At 45.5% G+C, this 23,805-nt stretch overlaps 2 protein-coding genes across 5 annotated transcripts in view; one reads left to right on the plus strand and one right to left on the minus strand.

The window, feature by feature from the left end:
- On the plus strand, window positions 1–16,914 carry FZD5 (frizzled class receptor 5). Of its 4 annotated transcripts, none has more exons than XM_032445951.1 (4): window positions 1–12,849; window positions 13,486–13,642; window positions 14,929–15,044; window positions 16,613–16,914. In XM_032445951.1, exon 1 carries the CDS (start codon window positions 122–124, stop codon window positions 1,850–1,852), a length of 1,731 nt encoding a protein of 576 aa, XP_032301842.1. In that variant the 5' UTR covers window positions 1–121; the 3' UTR covers window positions 1,853–12,849; window positions 13,486–13,642; window positions 14,929–15,044; window positions 16,613–16,914. The 4 variants fall into 4 exon arrangements, with proteins under 4 accessions (XP_032301842.1, XP_032301841.1, XP_032301843.1 ...); XM_032445950.1 differs by having other exon boundaries at window positions 1–9,226; window positions 11,053–13,642; XM_032445952.1 differs by having other exon boundaries at window positions 1–9,226.
- CCNYL1 (cyclin Y like 1) overlaps window positions 7,227–23,805 on the minus strand; it is a 25,544-nt gene continuing 8,965 nt past the window's right edge. Inside the window, exons 2-10 of the mRNA XM_015868196.1 lie at window positions 22,160–22,234; window positions 20,850–20,884; window positions 20,119–20,219; window positions 19,286–19,321; window positions 18,512–18,563; window positions 17,445–17,564; window positions 15,507–15,673; window positions 11,813–11,975; window positions 7,227–8,992 (exon numbers count right to left, since the gene is read on the minus strand). Coding sequence (XP_015723682.1) covers window positions 8,876–8,992; window positions 11,813–11,975; window positions 15,507–15,673; window positions 17,445–17,564; window positions 18,512–18,563; window positions 19,286–19,321; window positions 20,119–20,219; window positions 20,850–20,884; window positions 22,160–22,234 — 866 coding nt within the window. The 3' untranslated portion in view covers window positions 7,227–8,875. The remainder of the gene's footprint in view (window positions 8,993–11,812; window positions 11,976–15,506; window positions 15,674–17,444; window positions 17,565–18,511; window positions 18,564–19,285; window positions 19,322–20,118; window positions 20,220–20,849; window positions 20,885–22,159; window positions 22,235–23,805) is intronic.

Consider the following 23,805-nt stretch of genomic DNA (forward strand, 5'->3'; position numbering starts at 1 on the left):
CGGCGGCGGCGGCGGCACGGCGGGTCCCGGCGGGGCGCTCCCGGCCCCGCTCCCGGCGCGGCGGCCACAGGGAGGGGACGGGCGGCCGGGGCATGCGGCGGCGGTAGGACGCGCGGCGGCGATGGGCGGCCAGGGGCTGCCGGTCCCGCTTCTGCTGGGGCTGCCGCTGCTGCTGGGGCTGCCGGCGGCGGGGCGCGCCGCCTCCAAGGCGCCGGTGTGCCAGGAGATCACGGTGCCGATGTGCAAGGGCATCGGCTACAACCACACCTACATGCCCAACCAGTTCAACCACGACACGCAGGACGAGGCCGGGCTGGAGGTGCACCAGTTCTGGCCTCTGGTGGAGATCCAGTGCTCCAGCGACCTGCGCTTCTTCCTGTGCAGCATGTACACCCCCATCTGCCTGGAGGACTACAAGAAGCCGCTGCCTCCCTGCCGCAGCGTCTGCGAGCGGGCCAAGGCGGGTTGCTCGCCTATCATGCAGCAGTACGGCTTTGCCTGGCCGGAGAGGATGAGTTGCGACAGCCTGCCGGTGCTGGGGGACGCCGAGGAGCTCTGCATGGGCTACAACCGCACGGAGGCCACCACCCTGCCACCCTTCTTCGGGAAGCCCACGCGCCCGGCCAAGGACACGGCCAAAAGCCAGCCACCAAATGGTAGGCAGCACCCCCCGGGCACCGACTGCGGCCGGACCTGCAAGTGCAAGGCACCGCTGGTGCCCATCTCCAAGGAATCCCACCCGCTGTACAACCGCATCCGGACCGGGCAGGTGCCCAACTGCGCCATGCCCTGCTACCAGCCCTACTTCACCCAGGATGAGAAGACCTTCGCCACCTTCTGGATTGGCCTCTGGTCCATCCTTTGTTTCCTTTCCACCTCCACCACCGTGGCTACCTTCCTCATTGACATGGAACGTTTCAAGTACCCTGAGCGCCCCATCATCTTCCTTTCTGCATGCTACCTCTTCGTCTCCGTGGGCTACATTGTGCGGCTGGTAGCGGGACATGCCAGCGTGGCTTGTGACCCTGAACACCACCACATCCACTATGAGACCACGGGCCCCGCGCTCTGCACCGTGGTTTTTCTGCTCCTCTACTTCTTTGGCATGGCCAGCTCCATCTGGTGGGTCATCCTGTCCCTCACCTGGTTCCTGGCAGCTGGCATGAAGTGGGGCAACGAGGCCATCGCAAGCTATGCACAGTACTTCCACCTGGCTGCCTGGCTCATCCCTAGTGCTAAGTCCATCACCGTGCTAGCGCTCAGCTCTGTGGATGGGGACCCAGTGGCTGGGGTTTGCTACGTGGGCAACCAGAGCCTGGAGAATCTGCGTGGGTTTGTGCTGGCGCCGCTGGTGGTGTATCTCTTCACTGGCAGTCTCTTCCTGCTGGCTGGCTTCGTCTCGCTGTTCCGCATCCGCAGTGTGATCAAGCAGGGCGGCACCAAGACTGACAAGCTGGAAAAACTGATGATCCGCATCGGTATCTTCACCGTACTCTACACTGTGCCTGCCACCATCGTCATTGCCTGCTACATCTATGAGCAGCACAACCGGGAGGCGTGGGAGCAGGCTCAGAACTGCTCCTGCCCAGGGGACCCCCACCGCCCCAAGCCTGACTACGCCGTGTTCATGCTCAAGTACTTCATGTGCCTCGTGGTGGGCATCACCTCTGGAGTCTGGATCTGGTCTGGCAAAACTCTCGAGTCCTGGCGGCGCTTCACAGCCCGCTGCTGTCGGCCAAAGAAGCCGGCAGGTGCTGCTGCATATGGTGAGGCCAGCCCAGCACTAGTGGGCAGGACGGTGCTGCCCAGCATGGCCTCCTACCACAAGCAGGTCCCGCTGTCCCATGTGTGACCAGAGGGAGCTGCAGTGATCCCAGCATGGAAGGAGAAGAGGGTTGCAAAGACCCAGTGCTGCAGCGCAGGGAGTGGTGGCAGAGCCACCCTGTGACCCCAGCCCCACGGCAGAGCAGAGCGGCCCAGGTCTGAGTGCAGCCCCAGTCAGGGCAGGAGAGGTGCCACCAGCAACGTGGGGACAGAGGGTCAGTGCTGAGAGCCCAGCACCACCATGAGCTGGGACACACCATGAGGTGATGCGTGGGCTGGACAGGTGGCAGCGGCCCCGCAGGCTCTGGACGGGTCGTGCTGGTACTGGGGTGAGGGGGAGAGCTGCAGCAGGCATGGCTGGTGGCAGCCCTATCCCCAGTGATCCCCAGCACCAGAACTGAGCTGCTTGCTGGAGCTGGGGAGCATGCGAGGAGTCAGGATAGCAGTTTGGGGGCATCCTGCGTGTCACCAGGCAGAGAACTGGTGGCCCTGGCACAGGCTGAGAGGCAGGGGGTGGGCTGCACGGGTGCTGGTGGCACAGGAGGATGGGGCTCAACAAAGTCCTGCTGCCAGCCCACACAAAACCTGGCACGCTGCCGAGAAGCCTGGGCTCCAGGAGCCCTGTGCCCCCAGTGGGAACACGGCAGCTCCCTGTCAGGGCTGGTGCTCAGCACTTCTGGCTCTGGCACTTTGGCAAGGGGTTGGTAATGCACCACACCTCTGTGTCAGGCCAGTTTGTGGCATTTCCTCGGTGCTTTGCAGGCTGCACGGAGTGAGACAGGGGTCGTGGCATAGCCTGACATGCACTGTGTGTGTTTATCTGCTGCAGGAGGTGTTTGCATGGGGTCTGTGAGGCAGCTGGTAGCTGCGTGTGTTGGAAAGCAGCAAAGCAGCAGGGTCAGCCACCAGCCAGCTCCAGCCCTCTCTGCTGTTTTGGAAGCAGCGCCTCTGTCAGACAGTGCTGGGCTCAGGACTGAGCGGGTGATTCAAGAATAGTCAGCACAGCGCTCACACTTTCTCTCACACCACAGCCTCTTCCCAGGGCTGGGCAGCAGCAGGGAACTGACAGAGGCAGCGCGAGGCATTTCGCTCCGGGGACATCTGAGCCCATGCTGGTAGGATGTGGGGGCTGTGTCAGCCCTCTTGAGTGGGGCAAGGGAACAGCAGCAGGGATGGGCTGCTGTGAGGCAGCTGCAGCCAGCTCCTGCCTGCTTGTGGAAGAACTCGGGGCTTTAGTCTGGTTTCCCTGCACTAAATGGGGATCACGCATGTAACTTTACAGAGGTGATTACATGAGTCCATTTGTCCCTCTCCAAGCATGGCACCAAGACCCAGCTGCATTGCTCTTGTGGGACTGACAGGGCTCCGGGTTGTTCTCGATGCCTTCAGACCACTTCAGTCAAGGAGGTTTCCACCCCTTTTAGAACCAGAGCCTGGGAAGCAGGGGACCCTCAGGTGGCACACCTGCTGATTCAGGTGGGGCCAGGACATGGCGTGTGTGCAGTGTGGTGCAGGGCCAGAGTGCTCCATGGGACCCTCTCACAGCTGCAGGGCACTGTTGCGACAGAGGTTGGCTCGCTCTGGCGTGTTGCAGTACTTCACCTTGGGCAGCATTGCACCATGTTCTGTTACAAACTGTAAATAGCTGTATATAGCTGTTTTGTACGTACAGGAGCTGGGCTGAACTTTGATACGGGTTTGGGGCAGGTGTGTGCTCAGCGTGGGGCAGGTCAGGCACGTCGTTGTGGGCATATGTGTGTTGTAATCCTGGGCATTAAATAGCTCCAACCTGATCCAACCCACACTTTCTGGACTTGTCTCTTTCTATAGTGCCTTCTGTAGATACAGCTAAACACACCATGCAATACAATGAACAAAACCATGGCAAATGTGATGTTTTTTCTGCTGTTTTTTTGTTGTTGTTGTTTGTTTGTTTGTTTGTTTTTTAAGTGTAACTGACTGTAGAGCTTCTTTTAAAAGACAAAGAAATCCAGGCTTGGCTTCAGACTTGCCTATTGAAAAGCTTCCGGGAGGCCACTGTGTTCTGACCTAAGGGCAGGTTGGTGCCAGCAGCCCGGGGCTGACCCCGGCCTCAGCACTGCGCTGCAGGCAGGGCAAGGTGTGGAGCCAGGTGCCCCCGTGCTTTGGGTAACTGACATGTTGTTTTGCTGTCACTGGTTAGTGATGCTCTTCAACTTTGTTTGTATAACTGTATTATATGCTGTGAAAAGCTGAAGAAATTTTATTCAGAGAGAAGTATAGAGATTAGTTATTTATGAGGAAAAAGCTGTGTGTGTTGTTTTCTTTGCTCGGATGCTTATGCTAACCAAATAGTTACCACAAATGCTTACTGTGGGGAAAGGGGAGGAGTGTGCAGGAGGGCTGTGCTGTCCTCTTATCAGCAGGCATCAGCGGGGACTTGGGAGGCACCCACAGCAGCCCTGTGCAGACGTGCTGCCGAGAGCACCAAGCCCTGCACAGCTCTGCCTTCATTGCGAGGCTGTGCACACTGGCCCAAGGCAGCAGCCCACCCTGCTCAGGAGTGAGTTTGGTCTGCAGGGTGTTGGCAGCAGGTACTGCTGGCACCGCCCCTGGCTTTGCTGACAGCACTTCCAGGCAGGCCAAGGTTGCACCTTCCTGGTGGAAGATGGTTAACGATCAACTTTTATTGGTGTTTTTGCAGTTTGTACGATATCAGTCCCTCACTCTGCCTTGAGATTGAGCTCTAAAGAGTTGCCCTTTGGTACTTAGCAGGTGCCAGCTCTTGGCCAAGGAGGATGTTGCGTGCTGATTTAAGTGTCCTTGTTGCCATATGCTGTACACTCCTGTGCTGGGAAGAGTGTGAAGGGAGGACAGCAAGGGGTTAATCTGGCTATGCTGTGACTAATGGTGCAGGACTCTGCTATCTAGTTAGGTGTGTAGGCACACACAGGTCCCACTAGATAGGATCTCTTACCTGAAAGCAGCATTCCAGTGCCCCATGATAAAACTGATGGAGCCAGCATTGCACTGACTCACCTGAGCCCTCTGTGGTTAGGTACAGAGGACAGCCAGCAGCCGAGCCTGCCCTGTGCAGGGCAGCTGCTGTGGGGCTGTGTTGGCATACAGCACCTCAGCATGGGGACTTACCCAGGTGCTGAAGGCACCTCGCCTGTCTCCAGCTGTAATGCCCACTTGGCAGCAGGGCTACTGCCAAGGCTTCCAGAGAAGCCTCTCCATTCTCAGTGCCTCAGTAAACAGGGGTTTGGCAAAGCTGCCATCCGCTGCCACCTTGAGATTGATTTTGAGCACGAGGAGGGCCATCGCTGTAGTCATTTGTTGGTGAACCACCCACAGGACTCTGCTCCTGCACAGCTACACACAGCCCACCCTGATGGTGTGCTGTCACACACCTGTGCTCTGTGTCCCGGTCAGCCCATTCAGGCTGCCCTCAAGGAAGGTGCAGGCTCTCTTAGCATTGACCAGAGCAGTGCAGGAATTTAGCCTCACTTAGTGTAGGGAAAAGCAACATCTGACAAAACGAGGATCTCCTGGCCCTGTAGATGGGGTTTGATGTCACAGGGGCAGAACCGAAGTGGTGCTTTTTGTTTCTAGAAATGCCTTGCTCAACTAAGGCAGCAAGCTAGCCCATGTTCAGCCATGTGCTTTACCCAGCTATTAAACTGCATGTATGTATGTAAGCATGTTGGCACAACAGTGCACTATATTCACTCCTACAGCATGACAGCAGTTATTTTGCCTTTCTCAAGAACACTGGGAACAGTCAGGCATAAGCCCTGCTGCACTATGGGAGTTAGCAGCTCAGGCCATAGGCAGCAGCCTGCCCCGTTCTGGGCTCTAACCCATCAGCCAACAGCACCCACACAGCTGCAACCCCCCCACCATGCAAACTCTGACCTCAATTGCTCTTGTGGCCTCTTCTGCTTGCTCAGGTTAGTGGTGATGCATATATTCTTATCCAGAAGCAATGTTCTTGACATTTACTCAGTCTCTGAAGTGCCTGTCCTCTTAACTGCCAAACCCATGCTGAAGTAGCTCTCATAAAGTTCCCTTAGAAACAAAATGCACATACTCCCCATACACAAACTGAAAGGCCTTCTGACTCCCAAGGGCATCACGTAGCCCAGAAACACATTGGTGAGCTGCTGCCCATACGGACCTCTAGCACGTGCTGCTCTCATTACTCTTGATGGGTCATGGTGCAGCTATTGTCTAGGCAAACTGTTTCCTACCAGTTAAGCAGTACCACCCTGGGACCGAATGCAACCAAAGGTCACCTCATCATAGATTTACTCTCCGCAAACAAGTGCCCTCATTGCAGGCTGTTGTTCCTGGGTGCTCTTCCAAGGGAACAGAGCTAGGTACACTCACCTTAATGCCAGTGTTCTAGCTATGATTCTATTGTTTTTCATTTTGCCTTTGTACAAAAAATCCTGCCAACAAATAAAGCATGGCTCAGCTCCCAGCAGGCCCCACCCCCCAAATGCAACTCCCTCTGAAATAGTATCTATCTTCATCCTTCCACTGCACTCTTTCAAAAGTTTTATTTCCCAGTGGTTACCTAAGAAATGCTGTAGGTATGTTTTCCAGGATCTCTTTCAGATGGCCCAGTATGTTAAAAGGGAATTGCTGTGTTCCCCTCTCTTAAGAAATCATCTTGTAGTAGACTCTAATTTAGCATCTGATGGACAGATCAACATTCTATTGACAAAGTGCTCTGGGCTGAGCTACAGAAAAACTAAAACCAGTTCAAGTTTAGGCAAAATTAAGTTGGGAGCAGCAGGTCCTGGAGGAGAGTACAGCTGTCTGAGTTGATGCCCATCTGACAGCCAGATCAGCAGGATGAGCCTCTTTCTCTGGCAAAAAGGTAAGAGAACGCCACAAGATCTTGCTAAGTACCTTAGAGCTGAATGGCTGTGTTTGCAGAAACCATGTGCCAGCCCACAGTGAAGTGGGTCCAGACCCATCACACTAAGTAAAAGGCACCTGGTCGCTTGTAGATTCCTATTTAGTGCTGGAGGACGGACTTAAAAACTTGCAGTTAGCACCAGATTGGCCCTACTTAAAAGCCATTTAGAAACTGTCAGCAATTAGACAGTGTAGCAAGCTGAGTCAAATTCCAAACTCTAGCAACAAGTGGAAATAGCCAGGCAGCCACAGAAGGCTTCTGCTGCTCATCCAGCTGAGGGCCCTGGCCCATGCCACAGGGCAAGCAGCTCACAGTTGCCCAGTGATCTCTGCTGTGGGCTTCAGACATTCCCAATAACCTCAGCAAAATGACAGGGGAGCCCTTAATGCACATCGATTCCGCAGCCCTCCGCTTCTCAAACATGAAAGAAGCAGTACAGCAACAAACAGAGGGGGAATTAAATCAGACAACTGTACAGAACACACAATTTACCTTTAACTTTAATTAAAATAGAGTTTATTAGCTTTTCTTTTAATACAAACATGAGAAAGGAAAACCACCTGAAGATGTAGCGTTATTTCCAAAATTCAATTGTGATCAATACCTGAAGTGCCAAGTTCCAAGGATTTGAGAGCCAGGGGCTGGCGTATTTGCATACCACGAAAGACAGTATGCAGCATTTTAACAGCTGAGTGCAGCCAGGCTAATTGTTACACTCAGACCCCCACTCCCTACCCCCTGCTCTCAAAAGCGCGTGGACTCACTGTTCAGTGTGAGTTTCTGGACCTTGGCTAGATGAAGTGCACAGAAACTGTGCCATTTGGAGGGAGATCTGCTCCTAGGACAAACAGCCTAGAATCTATTTGGATCCAAGAAGGGAAGATATTACAAAGACTTGTAACAGGAAGAGTCTAGTAATACTTATCCTGTTCAGAGTTCAGTTTCAGAGCCTGAAAGTAAGGTCCATTCCAAAGTCTCAGAAGGAACAAAAACCCAAGCCTCAAAAGCAGTTACACAAGGTAAAATTCACTTTGGAGGAAAAAAGAAAAAAAAAGTTTTGCAGAAATATTTTTGATCATTTTCAATTATTTTTTTTTCCCCCAATCTACCTGGTCAGGTAGTCTGAGATTCTCAAACTCTGTCTTATCATGATTGTAAGTCCCTCCCAAGAAACAAAAACTCAAGGGGAGCCAAATGGACACACAATGTCAGGTTTAGGAACTCCACTGTATATAGCACAAGAGATCTGCAGTAGAACTCGAGAAGCAGTGCTGCACACATGCCATTCACCACTGGATTGCTACGCTGTTTGGGATGGTGATGATAGTTCCAGACCAACTTTCTCATTCAATGCCTCAGAAAAAATATACAGATTGCGTCTCTTCCAGAGCAATAACAAGTATTAGAAAATGAGAGAAGCACCATAATTCACAAGAAATGCAGCATGGACCCTATATATTTTAACAATACAGAAAACCACCTCTCTGCCCCCACTCAAAACATACCAAGTCCTTTGACAATCTACTGGAGTGAAGTTGTTGGTGCAGAGTTGGGATTCCTTCCTGCTGTGCAGCTTCTTGGTTATGAACAGATCACCAGTAATAGCAGCTTTTAGTAGCCAAACCAGGGAAAAACCGTCAACACGTGTCAAGGCTGTTGTTTTCAGCTCCAGAGTGGCTTGATACTTTAAAGAGTCCCACGTTCTGTTTTGTTTTTAACACCGCATTGACCTGAAGTACGAATGCGGCGAGACTCTGGCTGACAGGGGAGAGGAGGGAAGAACGTTGTAACTATAGTCATGTGGTTAGTGTTTAAACTCTAAAATTTAAAACTACTTGTTATTAAAAACCTCAAGAGTTCACAGCTATAGGCCTACATAGTAAGCAAACATCTGTGGGGAAAAGATGGAGAGAAGTTTGTTTTTGCATCTCTGGATAAATTAAAAAGGAGGAGAGAGCTGATCTGACAAAGATCTTGTCTTGCACCAAATATGCTCCTCAAGCTCTGGGCTCCCTTGGCTAATTTTACCCCTCCTCTCCTTTTGCTGGAAGACACCATCACCACTGACTTGTGTGCATGGAGTGGTGGTATTCCTCCGATTCGTGTGGGCGCTGGTTCACGGTGCTGCACCTTTGTCTCTCCTCAGGAGAGGATGGCATTAGAACGGCGGATGCCAACTAAATTATCAGCACTGAAAGATCGTCTCATAGCAGCTTTTGACAAGTCTTTGTATTTGTCTTCACACAGCCGGGAGATGGCCTGGGTAGCATGTTTGGAAACAAAAGGAAAGTACACATTAGAAAAGCTGGAACATTTCAAGGAAGCATTTACAAAGTGTCATACCAACAGCATGGGCACTCTGCAGCTGTGACACTGCTGGCTTTTTTACCTGCAAAGTCAGTAAACAGCTACCACTTTGGAAGGAGAAGATTAAGGGGGTCTCTCCTCGTGCTATCAAGAACCTTACCCATTAGGAATCAAGACATTAAAAAGGTGAGTCTCGTTGGAATCTTAACAGAAAACTTGGATCTGTTTTACACTTACAAGTTCATGCAAGTTTTGTTCCAAATTGTACCTAGTAGCTAGGTCTGGTGTTTGGTCTTCTAACAGCACTAACATGCACAAAGGCTTTTGTGAGAGGAAAGGCTCAAGCCAAAATGGTTTCTGCACTCCCTCAAGAATCCCGCCCTTGGTCCTCAGTACAAGTGAGCCCAGAAAACAGAAGTGTACGAGGACCTCTATTTTCCCTTTACTTTCTGTATACTATTTCCTGCAGGCTGCTTTTCCCACCAAAGACCACTCATATGGTCAGGTCAAGAAGGGAGGGCAGCTCTCTGCTCAATGGCACCGCAATAGCTAGGGCATTAATACAGCTATTACATATCCACGCATGTGGACAACTTCGTATTTAACTGTTTTTTCAGCCACTTACTGGCTTACCTCTGCTCTGCTCTGCTTATTTAGCTAGTCAAGCTGCCTTTATTCTGGTGCAGCCTTTTTAGTGCCAGCCTAATTATTTCCCGTATAACACATGATTGTGCAGAAAACGGTGCGTGTCCTCCCCTGCAAAGCCCATTTCTGACTGAAGCTTTCAGGCATGATCACTGCAAATAAATAAGGATACCAGTAATAAAAGGCTGAACTGAATTTCAGTCCTGAACATTTACTGCCATTAATAATTTACTGCCTATCAGCAGACAAACTTTCAGAGTGCTACAATCAGCTACAAGCCTACACCTTCCCTTTAAGGCAGCACCCATTCAACACAGCCCAGCATTCTGGAAGTTCAAAAGGTGAAAAAGCACTCTGAGCATGAATAAACCCCTAAGTGTATTTTAAAATAATTATTTACATTTATTTCTGCCGACCTTCTGGAGGCATGCATTTGGCTCAAGAGTGGCATTCTTTAAGACACTGGCTGTATGAGCTCCCGGTGCAAGACCAGACAGACTCTCCATCCTGTTTTAATTCTAGCACATCAATCATAAGGCAACCTGTGTTGACATATTTAGCCCCAGTAACCCATATGTTATAAATCAGTTTTCAGTCCCTGGAATACTAATTCACTGCTTCATAGCGGTGCCTATCTGCTCCTCAAATACTTATAACAGAAAGGTAGAATTAAAAAGTTTAGCAAATGGTTTAAATATTTATCACGCTTTAGAATTAAAAACCAAAGTGCCCTATGTACGTGCATTAGTGGGTGTGTTATGGTAAATCACACGCCCTACTGAAAATTACTCTGCTTTTAAACACTGAGCCCCCAAATGTTAGCAAAGAAACAGGCTTACAACCTGTAAATCATCCACTTATGCCATAGGCTCTGAGCAGTTCAGTAAACAATTTTCAGTGGAATATGAACCGACCTACAACCACATTTACAATTAGTGACAGTGTTAGCTTAAAGTGTGAGTAACAAGGGTGAAACAAAGCAGAAGAGCTGCGTTGCTTCACTTTAAATAAAGGAATTTGTAGGCTTATCATACCTATCATTCCAAAGGACCAGGAGGGATCGGGCTTATTACCAAAGTTCAACCACCTCTAAGTGGAATTGGAAAAACTGGCACTTGGTAGAATTACTGGAAGTGGACAATAGAACAATAAGAGCCAATAATCCTGCAGAATGCCCCTGTCTGAATGGGGCATCAGTGTACACAGGGCCCACATTTAATGCCTTTGTTGAAAGGTCAACAAAAACATACGCACGGTTGTCAACTGACAGTTGAAAGGTTGCATTAATCAACAGGTAAGCTTTGCCTGGGAGCCCAGGTGATACAGGTATTTTCAAAATGTTTTATGTATATCCATCCACCAACTAGGAAGAAGGTTCAACACTGCTTAAGTTCTTTAACATGAAGCCTCCACGTGAAAGAACGCTGCGGGGACTTGCGCCAGGGCAGCCTTCTCCATTTAGCAAAAGGGGCCAGTCATCTGTATGTGCCTGTATTTGTCATCTGTATTTGTCTCCTCTGGACATGCTGAAGTGTTCCTAAGAAGCAGCTATTCTAAAAGTTTGTCTTAAAACAACATTTCTTTGGAAAGGTGAGGCTCTAAAGATTGTGAAAAGAAACATTATTTCTGCAGCTGTCCCCCTAACAAATGGTTTATTAAACCGTGAGAGCAGCAAGAGCACTCCCTCTAGATTTAAAAGCAGCTGTGCAATGGGATGCAGTGGGAAACCTTCAGCTGGTAGTATTTAGAAAGGTCCAAGTGTGACTGTCTCTCGGTGCTTGGAATACAGACTGCAAGCAGGGAAAGACAGACAATCCATTACATATGACACTATCCTTTCAGTCTTCAGTAGCCTAGCTGAACTATGGCTCCCCATATAACATGCGCTTTATTCAATGATCTGTTAGACTTCCATTCCTTCCTTGGAGAACTAACTTAGCCGAGGCATGGTTTTAGAAGTGCTAGCTGCAGCTAGAAAGGGGTTAAATCCACCTGCAATGCACTCATCTAAAAGCTTTTTAGTTTTTCTAACTGCCACTTAATATGATTAGCAACAGATGCTCCTACTACATACAGACACACGCACACATGCAACAGTCCCCTGTGCTGCCAACCTCAGACCATTACCTCCAGTTTCTGTGCTCTCTCTTTACTAAGAGGCTCCAGCAGAAAGCTCAGGTTATTGTCATCTGCTAGGGAGCGAAGATCGAAGTAGTATTTGGCGTAAACACTGGCAGGAACATTGATATTAAACTGCAGTAGCTCCAAGAAGTGTCTTTCCATCTCGTTCCTAGGAGAGACAGAAAACAAAGGAAAAAACACTGTTTCAGCTGGAAAATAAACCCCAAAGCAGCAGAACAACTGGAGACCTCTAGGCTATTTGTAAAACCAGCAACTTTGAACTAGTCATCGAGAGGCCTGCATTATTCGTTTCAAGAGATGGTTCATTCACTGGTGCTCGAAACAAGGTGCAGCTTTCGGGTCCTGGCACTTTCAGCTGGGAGAGAAAGGTAGTGCCCTGTCGTGCACTCGCGGGGCTGACCAGGAGGCTCATTCTTCAGAGTTCCATTAGAGCAGCTGTACAATTCATGCGCCATTCTCACTCTCTCGTACAGCCCCACGCTATAGTGATCAGATGAAAGGAATGATGTATGCTGTTTATTAGCTCTGAAGAACTTGCAGACATTTTCACCAGGCTGATAACAGGAAGGGGGTTTATTGAAGTAGAGTCCGACTAACAAAAGCAGTAGGCAGATCACCACGGCAACAAATGGATCTATGAAGAGCTGCTGCTATTATCTCACAGAAAAAAGCCTCTTGAAGCAACATGGATTCATCTCCAATAAATAAATAAATAAGCAGCATTAGGTGGGAGAAGGAATTTTCTCCTCAATAGCATTAGGCAGGATAACAAAGTACTGCGTTAAAGGGCACTGTCCAGTTTTTACTCATGCGTCTGTTTTCACTGGGCAAAATATTTGGAGGAAAGTGAGGAAAGCGCTGTGCCACAAAAAAAGGCCATTTCAGCTGCTGCACTGTGGTCAGCTAAGAAGTTTTTCCTGATGTAAATAAACAAGTAAACCTGGAAGAAATGAGTGGTACCCAAACCACTCAGTGGTTGTGTTACCGGGAACAGACCTTTATCTACAGAATCTGACAACTCTGTAAGTAAGTCAACTGCAAATACACCGGGGAATAAGGGGCACTGATTCAGGGGGAGCTTTAAGATGGATGTTTTACCTATCAGAAGGGGGAAATAAATCCAGAAACCATCCAGGCTGTGTCCTGTACTGGATGGTGGGTGTCAATATCAATAGCAGCTTTGTGCTTCTTTCTAGTATAGTGGACTTGAGTACCATTGAACCTAGTGCCAAAATTAATTTCCTGTTCATATGGTCATAAGCCTATAGAAATGTAAATCAGATAATGTTTTGATGATCAGCTGATCAGAGCTTGATTTATCCTGCAAATAAATGCTCTTCACTGCCCCTTTTGTACTCACTACACTGGTTTAATTGTATAAAAATACAATTCTTCATTGGATTAACAAGTCTATTTATAGTGGTTTAAAACCTGGGAAAGCATAATTCCCATGTGTTTCCTGTGCTTTATTTACAAATACGTGTGTCTGAAAGAATGAACAGCATGTGTCCCCTTAACAAGCAATCACGGCAAGATTAGCAGCTGCACAGTTAATTTTTCAGTGATTATGGATTCACTCCCATCAAAGCAAGCAAGTTTTGACAAAGGATGACTTCCAAATATCTGTTTAATTTCCTTTGATTTTTTTCCTCCCATAGGAATATGTAAATAAAACCAAACCAAAAAACCTCTTCAGTAAAAACCGAAAACAAACAACAAAAAGCCACCACTAAACTACAACTACGAAAGCTGGCAATTAAGCACAGTGCCAACCATGAATTGAAGGCAGTGTTACAAGCTTAAAACTCAGTTTTGGTGAGTATTTCAAGCAGTTTTCCAGGGTTCTGTTTGTGGTAAAATTACCCAATTTGGGATAAGTGAACTCTGCCCTGCTGCGGCAGTGCGAGGCCTGGCTGGGCACCCCAGACACTGTCAGAAGGGAGTTGTGCAGTTTCTGCCCATACCTAAATTCAAAGGTCAACACCATTTCTGATTAGATGGGGTCTCAGAGAAAAAAAATCCAAACTGGGGGAGAAGCAGCAGCCTAAAATCTTCTCCCTTCTCCTCCCCGCTTTGAAAATGTAAGTACCAACAATTTCAGGAGACCCAGCACCAGCAATAGAGAATAAACATCCTGCTTGTTAGAGATGCTTCAGTGCTATCAGTTTGATTTGTCCCAAGGAGGGCTAGAAGAAGACAGATCAAAAAGAGCAAGATGTATACCCTGGTGCTCCCAGCATCGCTGACCTCACTTCAGCCATCTCAGAGCTATTTGCAGCAACACTTCAAGTGTGTTCCTCAGAGCAATAAGCACTCTAAGCCAGGCTGAGTGAAGATGTACATTGCATAAAATCACTAATTATGCTTTCCTGAAAGCACAGCTGGCATAGCCCTGCTTCTGGAGACAAAGAACTCCCAGACAAGAGGTACCTATAAAACAAGATATTATGTTTCCTGTTGCTGTTTGTAAAGCAAAATAATTGGAAAAACCAAAAACTACTTTATTCCCTGAAAAACAGAAAAGAACATTCCTCTTTACTAAGGAGTCCTAGATAAATACTGTATTTTAAACATTAGTTCTAAGCTGAATCCAAGGAATAGAATTGGGCAAGGACAGAATATCTGACAGAGGAGCCTACCAGTGCTATGTGCAAACTGCTACTGCCTGTTTGCTCCTGTACTAGAACTGACTTGTACTATGTAGGCCTGGATGCACAATCACAGTGTGATAAAACTCAGAAAGTTTATTAAGACCAGAATGAATGACTTAAGCTAACCTAGTATTTCTACCACCATCGTTATGAAAGAAATGCAGGAGGAAGCGAAGAGAGGGAGAGAGAGCTTTGTTAAAGGAAATTTAACAGGAAATATTAGGGCCAAATCCACTCCCCACAAACATGCTTCCAGCCCATAGTGGATGTACACTCTCTGAACATCCTCTGAAACTGCAGAATCCATAGGGCTTAACGCTGACTTCGTAAAGAATAAAGGAGCGGATCCCAAAGTTTTCAGAAACTGGAACCTGTGTCTGCTACAAGAATACATACAAGAAACAGCTCAACATGAGCAAGCAGTACTAAGAATTGGAATTTTCTTCCCAGCATTATAGGCAAGTCTAAGAACACATCTGACAAGGAGGACCAGTAGCAAGAGCTGGATGCAAGACACAGAGCCACAGATACCAACAGAAACAACACTCGTCTTCCAGGAGCATCAGGTAAGAATTCACACCTTGAAATACTTATGCACTGGCTGGATGCAGGAGCAGACATTTAAGTCACAGGTTACAGCTTACCTTGCAATTTTTCTAATTCTAAGCAAAAAAGGTATGGAATGAGACGATAATTTCTATTTTCCAAAAAGATTTTTGATAAGACTGAAAAACAGGGCTCAGTGTTGTGCCAATGCAAAGCAGCAAGTCCTAAGGCTCATCAGTGGGGGAACAATGCTAACAAAAACTAACTTTGAAGTCACTTACCTCAGTAGTCAGAAATGATAATAAAGATTTCTCTCAAAGACAGTTGAAGCATAGTTTCCTGGGCTAAAAAGAGATAATGAAGCCTGACACAGTGATGCACTGTGTGTATCCTGTAGCACCAGAGACAGGCATTCAAAATGGCACCTTCATGACAACTGCCATTTAGAAAACATGGTAGATTTGTAAAAACTTGCAACTTACATGTCCTCAACAGTAATGTCCTTCAATATTTGGCAGTAATCCACATTCCAAACAGCCTGATCATCCCACACTTTAGACGCCAGCAGAATAGCTCCTAGGACTATCCTCTTCCAGTTACTAGGGCAGATGTCAATCTCTGCATACGTTAAAAGCCTTTCCAAATAAACCTGTTAAAAAAAAAGCAAAACAGTTTTACATGTGGGATACAGGAGCGGATTTCTGATCAAACAATCCAGTCAAATATGACTACATTATCTCATTATTATCAAGTGTCTAGAAGAAATTATTGGTGATAACTACATAGGTTGTTCTGAAAATAATGCCTCCTATTTATTTCCATGGAAACTACAAAAAATACAAAGGGCACAACAGCACTGTCTGATAGAGCAAGTTCTCATCTGCGAGACACAGCCACTACCATGAGCTGTGTGTTTTCTCCAGTAACTAACCAGAGCTTGTGTGCTGTGCTCGTAAAAATCTGCACCAGCAGAGGTGACCCACTGTTGCTGCTGCTGAAATGCACCACCTGCTGCCTCACTGTGCTCACATCCACTGCTTGGTCTCCATAAATGCTCAGCAAGCATCAACAAACGTGGTGTTTTTTCTGTGTACCACCAACATCCACCTCTGATGTCATGGGCCAGCAGAATAAAGCAGGAGGCATTGTTTTTGAAGTAGCCATTGTATTTACACTTCCGAATCACAGCTTTTGAGAGCTACAGGTTCCTGGTTTTGTTATTCTGTTACCTAAACCGGGTCAAATGTCCCAGTGAAACCTCAGATAACCTGGTGGGTGCAGGAAGCTGTTGTATGGGTCTGTGGGCAGCATCAACCCCTATTTACCAGGGTCTCCCTACGCTTTCTTCATCTTTTGCTCACAGCTTTCAAGAGGACTAAAAGCTTTCCTGTATTAACAGAGCCACCTAGTGGTAAAGGCCACATTATGTTAAAAACCAGCTCCATTTTAAAATACTTTAGATGTCAAGACTGCTGGGGAATATCACCCCGCTCTGTCAAATTGCTTGCATGTCTTTGGAGAAGTGGAAACTGAGCCTGTTTAATTGCCACATTGTCTTTTGGTGATAGTTCTATTCTGCTCTTTTCAGACTGTTCTGCAGACAAGCCACAATGAAGACTTTAGTATGCAACAAAGCACAACTAAAGAGATCTTCTAATGCAGTGATTATATAGGCTGTGTTTTTTCCCTTTCCCTTCAGGTATTTATTTGTGTGTGTGTGTGTGTGTACATGCAGGCATAGAAACATATGCATGTGCATAAAGACTGGTATTTTTTAAACCCGTTTTGCTTTTGGAAAGCAAACAGCAAACTCTGGTGAGATGATCTTCTGTTACTACTGCTCTCAATCTCCATGCACCTCCACGTCACAAGGGGAAAGGGGTCCAAAAAGAAATGAAAAGAGAGAAAAAGAGAGAAAAAGGGAGCAGACAGAAAGGTGTCCGTGACTGAAGGGCATAATAATAAGAAAAGTTAATCTCCTGGAATTGCTGCACTATTGATTCTCAGCCTCTTATAGCATGTTATTTGTGCTGTTCCAGTTCATACAAATTCAAATGTGTCCTCTGTATCATAGAAATAAAACATGACTTTGTGTGGTCTTAGTACACCCCACTGCTTATGATATGTCATGTTTTGCCTCTCTTGAGCTTCTTCAGTGAGTTATATATATTATGAAATTAATAAGTATCTGATTGGACAAGTAATTAAGTATTACACATTCAAATACAGGAAATCTAAGATCCTTTTAAGTGAACCACTTCTGTGACTACTTGGAAATATTTTCTAATGATCTTGTTGTATGGCATCTTCATTATTAACATGGTTTCATGAGACTGTAATATCTCAGTTCAGCCCAATTCATTCACTGAGGGGAAAAATTTTTCCAAAAGCTTTAGGCTCAGTGATCGAACATCTCTTACCAGTGTCACTATTGCACATTCGGCTGTCAGCTGTGCAGCGCTGAAAAGCGTCCGAACAAAGCGGTAGATGTGCTTGTGATCAGGGTCGTGCTTGTAGTAGTCATCTGGAACTTCTTCCCGCTGAAATAAAGTCCTCTGAATTACTGAAAGTCTGTCTTACTACTATCCGAGAAGAACAGCCATACTACTACTTCTCACCAAGCAGAAGCTTACACAACCTTTCCCATCTAAGCAGCAAAACAAAATCATACACTGAAAGAAACAAACAGCATTGCAATGTTGTGAATATTAGAAACAAACTTAGAAACACTACAGCTTTGGCTGATATATTTGTTGCCTAATGGGACAGAGCATGAAAAGTCTTTACATGAGTTTTTCTTGAGAAATTCCAGAAAGATAACAAAGGTAACCAACAGCTAGATTCAACTCTGATGTGATGCTGTTTCTAAATACAGCAGAGAATACAAGCTTAGAAATACATTAATCTGTAAAAGAAATGCTAAAATGACTGTTAAGCAATATCTTTAGAGAACAACGCATGCAGCTAATTATTAAAGGAACAATGGGTACTAGGCCCCAAACACTATTGCTGTAGACACTGTGAAGTAATTATTACCTTTCCTCTCATAAGCATGATGCATGGTCTTTACTATATTTCTATCTCTATACTGGACTATGATAGAAGAAACTTTTAACTATTCCCTAAAGGATACAGTGATCCATCCAAGTGGGAAAGACTTTTAACCAATTAAAATATTGTTAAAAGAAGAAAATAGACGAGCAGTTTTCATTTGAAATATACATGAGCTAGCAAGTGCTTGCTCTAAATACATCTGTTTTTATTCCAGATAATGCTGATGCATAGAATAACATACGTTGCACTATTGAGAAAGGGTGGTGTGGCTGATACCAGAAATCCACTGCACACCATCTGCACTGTACCTGCCATATGAACATGTAATGTTAAATAATTTTGCTTCTGACCTGCTGTTAATATATTTTGGTCTCTTCTACACATCAAGATAAAAAGTAACGCATACACAGAGGCTCAAGAAAGAAACACTTACTGTGAGAGGATGAGATTTTTCATCAAAAATATCCAATGATCTGTCTGAATCTCTGCAAAGCAAAAGTCTGTTTTAACATCAAGACTTCATTGGTAATGCTATGATCCACTAAAACATGCTATTCGTTGAAGAATAAAGGAACATTTTTTACAGTTCAACTTTTCCTAAAACAATAATAAAGTTATATTGCATTTTTGCAAAGCATTTAATGATGAGATCTTACAGCTGAATATTTAACAAGATAAACAATGAACCCATGATCTCACCAGCAAGTCCAAATACAGAAGCCATCGTTTCTATTATACCCAGTGCAATTCCTCCTTAAAATGTGACACCACCTCATTAATGGCATTTATTATTTTAGAAAGGCGGCTTCCATTTTGAAGTGTGCTGTAATTAGCTGTAATGGCAGTGGCTGTTTGTACACAGGACAGCGTTCCAACATCAAAACTAATCTGTCCCTCTGTACTCAGGACAAGCCAAACCAAATCTAAAGGCTGGTTTGTGGCGAGCTAAGTGTACTTCTCTCACTCTCCCTGCTTTGACTTCTTATGCTTTATTGTTGAAAAAACATGTGCCACTGGACAGGTATTCTACTGACCATTATGGGGGGCTACAAAGAGAAGGCAGATACACCATCAAGTTTCCAGATTTCTTCATCTCCTTTAAGTTACAACTGGTTGTTACTGAAACACCATGGCCACAACCCTGGCTCAAAAATAAAATCCCTATGTTTCAGAAAAAAAAAACCAACAAGCCCTGGAGTTCACTCACCTGTTCTTTATATGGTAGAATATTGCTAATGTTACACTAAAAAGAAAAAGAGAAAAGAAGTCTTAAGGCGTATTCTGTGCAGACTGTTCCACTGCAAAAGCTGTTGTTCAGTGCAAACTGTTCAAAATCTATTACATCTTCTCATGTTCCTGAGTACCCCATGCCACATTTCTGTTCTTTCAACAGAAACGACCTAGATCAGATCTGCTAGCAAAGCTGCTGGTAGATATGGTACAGATATTTGTGCCATGAATTAGTTACATCAAATTTTAAGCACACACCTTCACTGTGATTAAGTGATATTTATTGAAAGCATGGACTATTCACAACTGAAGCATGGTAACAATTAAACACACCAGGACATATGTTAAACATAGGCAGGCTGGAACTAAAACCAAAGCCAACAGCCCACCTTTATCCACTAGAGGGCAGACTAACACCACTGGCAAGCAGCAAACACTGCTACAAACTTCCTGAGAGTTCCTACAAAATCCAATTCAAGTTTTCCCAGATCTACAATTTGATCACTGAACTCCTCCTAGTACATACTTTATAACCCAAAATGCCAGCACGTTTCTGCACTGGTTCTGGTTCTCAAGTGTATGATAACTCATCTGAAATACACGTTAGCTCTGTAGCTTTAAAGAAAACCAACAACCACCGTGCTTCAGTAGTCTGCAATTACCCAGACTCCTACACCCCTTCCACGACTAACCTGACCAAGCAAAGCTGCGCTCCTATCGCTCAGCTGTATGGCTAGCTTTGGAACAGACAATGCCACAAAATCCCACACAGATGTGGCTTAGTCCCTGTCAATAACAAATGGTTCTTACCACTTTATTGTGCTTCTAAGATTAGGTTGACTGACCGTACTGTCATCTATAAATATTGTTGAGCATGAGCTGTATTTTTTTGTAAGCTGTCCTGGAGAAACCTAAGGGAGAAGAACAGGAAAGAAATTCATGAAGATTGATTCTGTAAGCTTGGTTTACCACAGTGAATACTGGCTTTAAACCTAAAGTAGCTACTGAGATCTTTGAAGATGACTGCTCCCGATGTGCACGTTACCTCATGGCCATCAAGTTGCTTGGAACACCCTTTGTATAACATAGGCTCATAAGCCACCTCTTGCAATACACAACACGTTTTCAGAGGAGTACTTTTCAGCAGAAATAGCTGCAGCTAAAGCAGCAAGTCCTCTGCTTTTCTCAGTTCTCCTCTACTCTGTTCTTATCAGATCTGAGGTCTCAGTCTTCAGTTTATTCCCGTTTCAAATACTAACATAGGCAGTTTGACTTTATTTTATCCTATACTGTTTCGGAATGCTCAGCAATGATACAACAGAATCCATTATTATTCTTCCTTTTGCCATCAGCCACTCTATGCGCTGTAATATTATGCTTGTTTAATTTTTTTAAAGACAGGCAAAGACAATTCAGTTTTATCTTTCTAACAAGGATTTAGAATGGACGCAGGACTACATACGTACAACTACTACAGTTATTTCTGGAATTTGTGTACTCATGTTACCTAAATGGCAGCGCTACCTCTGAGTGTTACTCACATGGTTGATGTGGTTACTCTTCCTCTTCTCTCGCACTAGAAAAAATGGAGAAAGGATATGAACTGAAAAGTTTCTAAAATGCAATCCTGATTTACATTCAATAACATCATTCTATTAGTCTACCCTTCCCAAGTACATGAGCATTAAAAGTTTCTAAAAAAGAGACCAGGGTTAACTTTCAGCTGCTGTAAGAACATCAGAGAAGCAAAACTGCTGGTAAAGGAGAGCAGTGCAACAAGCTGTACATGTGACCACTCTGAGCAGGTGATGGACCCTTTCCATGAAGGACTGCCCTTAGACAATCATCACCTGTAAGCAGGGCACATTCTCACACTTCAGAAGCCACCCCAGAAGAGGCCTGCACTTCTTTTGTACCACCTCCTTCAGGGAATCACACTACTGCCCCTTCCCTCCGCTCAGAGATTACCTGAGTGCTGCAAAGCTGACACAAGTGATGATCTCACCACTCGCAGTATTAGCAGTGACAGACTGCCAAAACAACACTGCTGCACTGTGAGGAAGCTCCTCCAAGGTAGAAGATTCTATGGCTTTCCATCAGCCCAAGTGCAACACAGGCTTAGAAAAAATGCTTCAAACAAGAACTACAAAAGGCACAGAAGCATCATCTTAAGCTCCTTTTGAGTTGCAGCTTCAAGCCTTAGTGTTGTCAGGATTACTTTTCATTTATGTGATATGAAAGCACCTCTACTAAAAAAGGTATTTTGAGTATATAGCTACAGTAATTGTTAACAGGTGACTTTCTGATTTAAATAAGGGCTCTGCAAAGAAACTGAAAATCCCAATACATCCATGTAATTAAAACAGGGTTCAAGAATAATTATGCTGCTAAGCCATTCGTATGGTGTCAAACAACACATGCAGAAGCAATTGATCAGGACTCGTGGCTTAGCCTTACAATTCCCCACATAAAACTCTTTGTTTTTTTTTAACTTAAAACTATTTTGTTAAACTTTAACTTGAAAAAAGGAAGTTTTTAAGAGTTCTTGGTAATAAAAACAAAACTGAAACAAAAAAACCCCAACATTACTGCATGAAGCTTGAGTTCCATCTGCCAAGTACCTTGCTCAGAAATCTCCTGATATGTCAGTCTTTAAAACCACAAGTGTTCTTCAGCATTACGTAAATAGCCTATGGGCACATTTCTGTGCTAACGTGGAAATTATTCATCCCTGTGTCTTGAAAGAATTGAGTTAATTCAAATGTTTTCATGGTATGCAATTAAAATAGGCTATTTTTTTTTTTTTTCTGTTTTCCTCTCCAGTTTTTAATTGGAAAAAACCTTTGCTTACCATCTGTTTGAGACTTGCTCAGGAAAATTGTGCTTGCTCTGGGATGATCAGACGGATTGGATTCCAAGGCTAAATCTGAAAGAGAAAGGACAGAAAAGGAGAGGCCATCAGCACAGGACTAGGGTTACTGCAAAGTCCTCGTCCAGTCTTACAGGGCTCAAGCTCAGTGATGGAACTGAGATCAGAAACACAAAATGAGCTCTCAAGCAAAATCTCTCTCTTGCCAAGATAAACAAAAATCTGGCATTTTCCTCTCAGAAAAAAAGCCTGTGGACTTGCTCCTACCACCACGCCTCTCTGAAACAGCACAGTGTCCATCAGAACCAAGCCAGGGCAGGCAGCTGGATGCAGAGCCTGGGCTCAGTACCAGGCAGAAAGGCAGAACCTCACTGAGACCTGAAGTTATGGAAACAGACGCTGTGGGCTTTACTCCCCCTCCCCCGCTACGCTTTATGCATCCAGTTGGGTCAATAAATAATCTTTGTGGACTTGCAAGGAGTTCAGCAAGTAACTTAGGGTGCAGCTAATTATCAAAACACGGATCTAACACTATTATGGAATTTCAAGTAAAACTCTGTGCAGCTAATACATAGCTACATAAAAGCAACACGAATGCTTTAATCCTTTGTTGCAACAAAGTAATGGGGGCACTAGATGAGGATATATTACTCCCTTAGATTAAGATAGGAGTGAACTACTGAAAATGTCATGATGAATTTTGATCTGCACTAGCATGACTTCTGCAAGCAGCTGTTTTTGCTGTTGTTTTTGCACATGCTACCTCCTGTAAAGGAACCATCACTCTAACAAGAGGATCCCAGAAGGAGTAAACTCTCAGTAATTTATGTTCTCATCTTCATGTGTGCCATTTATGTCATGCCAACCATCAAAGCAAGCAAGCTCACAAACCTGCACATCAGTGTTCCAAGGCAGTACACCAGTGTTTTTCTAAGGGTGTGACAACTGCAAAGTTAGATCTAAGAATCACCATCAGCATTTCATGAAAAAAAAACAAGAGCTTTTTATGCAGGTGAACAGCAGCCAAGCACAGTGTCTTGGTGCTGGAAGCTTTAGTGACAGGAATGCTTTGTGCTGCTGCACTGAGCCACAGCACAGACATAGCCCTCAGGTGTCAGCGATGGAATGTAATTGTGAGAGAACATGGATGCCCAAGAGTTCTTGCTCCAAGTTCCCACTGGCACACAACATCAGTACCTAGGCCTGGATATTCTCCAGGTACTCAGCTTGCATCACTGATGTTAGTCCAGCGGCATTGTTCTGACACCGGTCCAGGATGCAGACCACCATAGCCTTGAATCTCTAATACACAAATACAGCAGCCAGCATCCATTAAGGAATGTGACAATTTTTCATCCAGGAATTTTCCCTCTCAAAAGAGGCCATTGTCAGCTATGAAAGAAAATCATCTTGAGCAGGTTTTAAAAGTTAATGGGAGGTCAGGCTAGCCGGCATTGGGTTTGTGAATGGCAGGTCCTGCTTTACCAACCATCATCTCCTTCCATGATCTAGTGATCTGCCTGGTGGGTGAGGGAAAGGCTGTTGATGTAGTCTGCCTTCACTTAGCAAAGCCTTTGACACTGTCTCCTACACTATTTTCCTGCAGAAGTTGGCAGCCTGTGGCTTGG

Source organism: Coturnix japonica, chromosome 7 (assembly GCF_001577835.2).
Source record: "Coturnix japonica isolate 7356 chromosome 7, Coturnix japonica 2.1, whole genome shotgun sequence".
Classification (NCBI taxonomy): domain Eukaryota; kingdom Metazoa; phylum Chordata; class Aves; order Galliformes; family Phasianidae; genus Coturnix; species Coturnix japonica.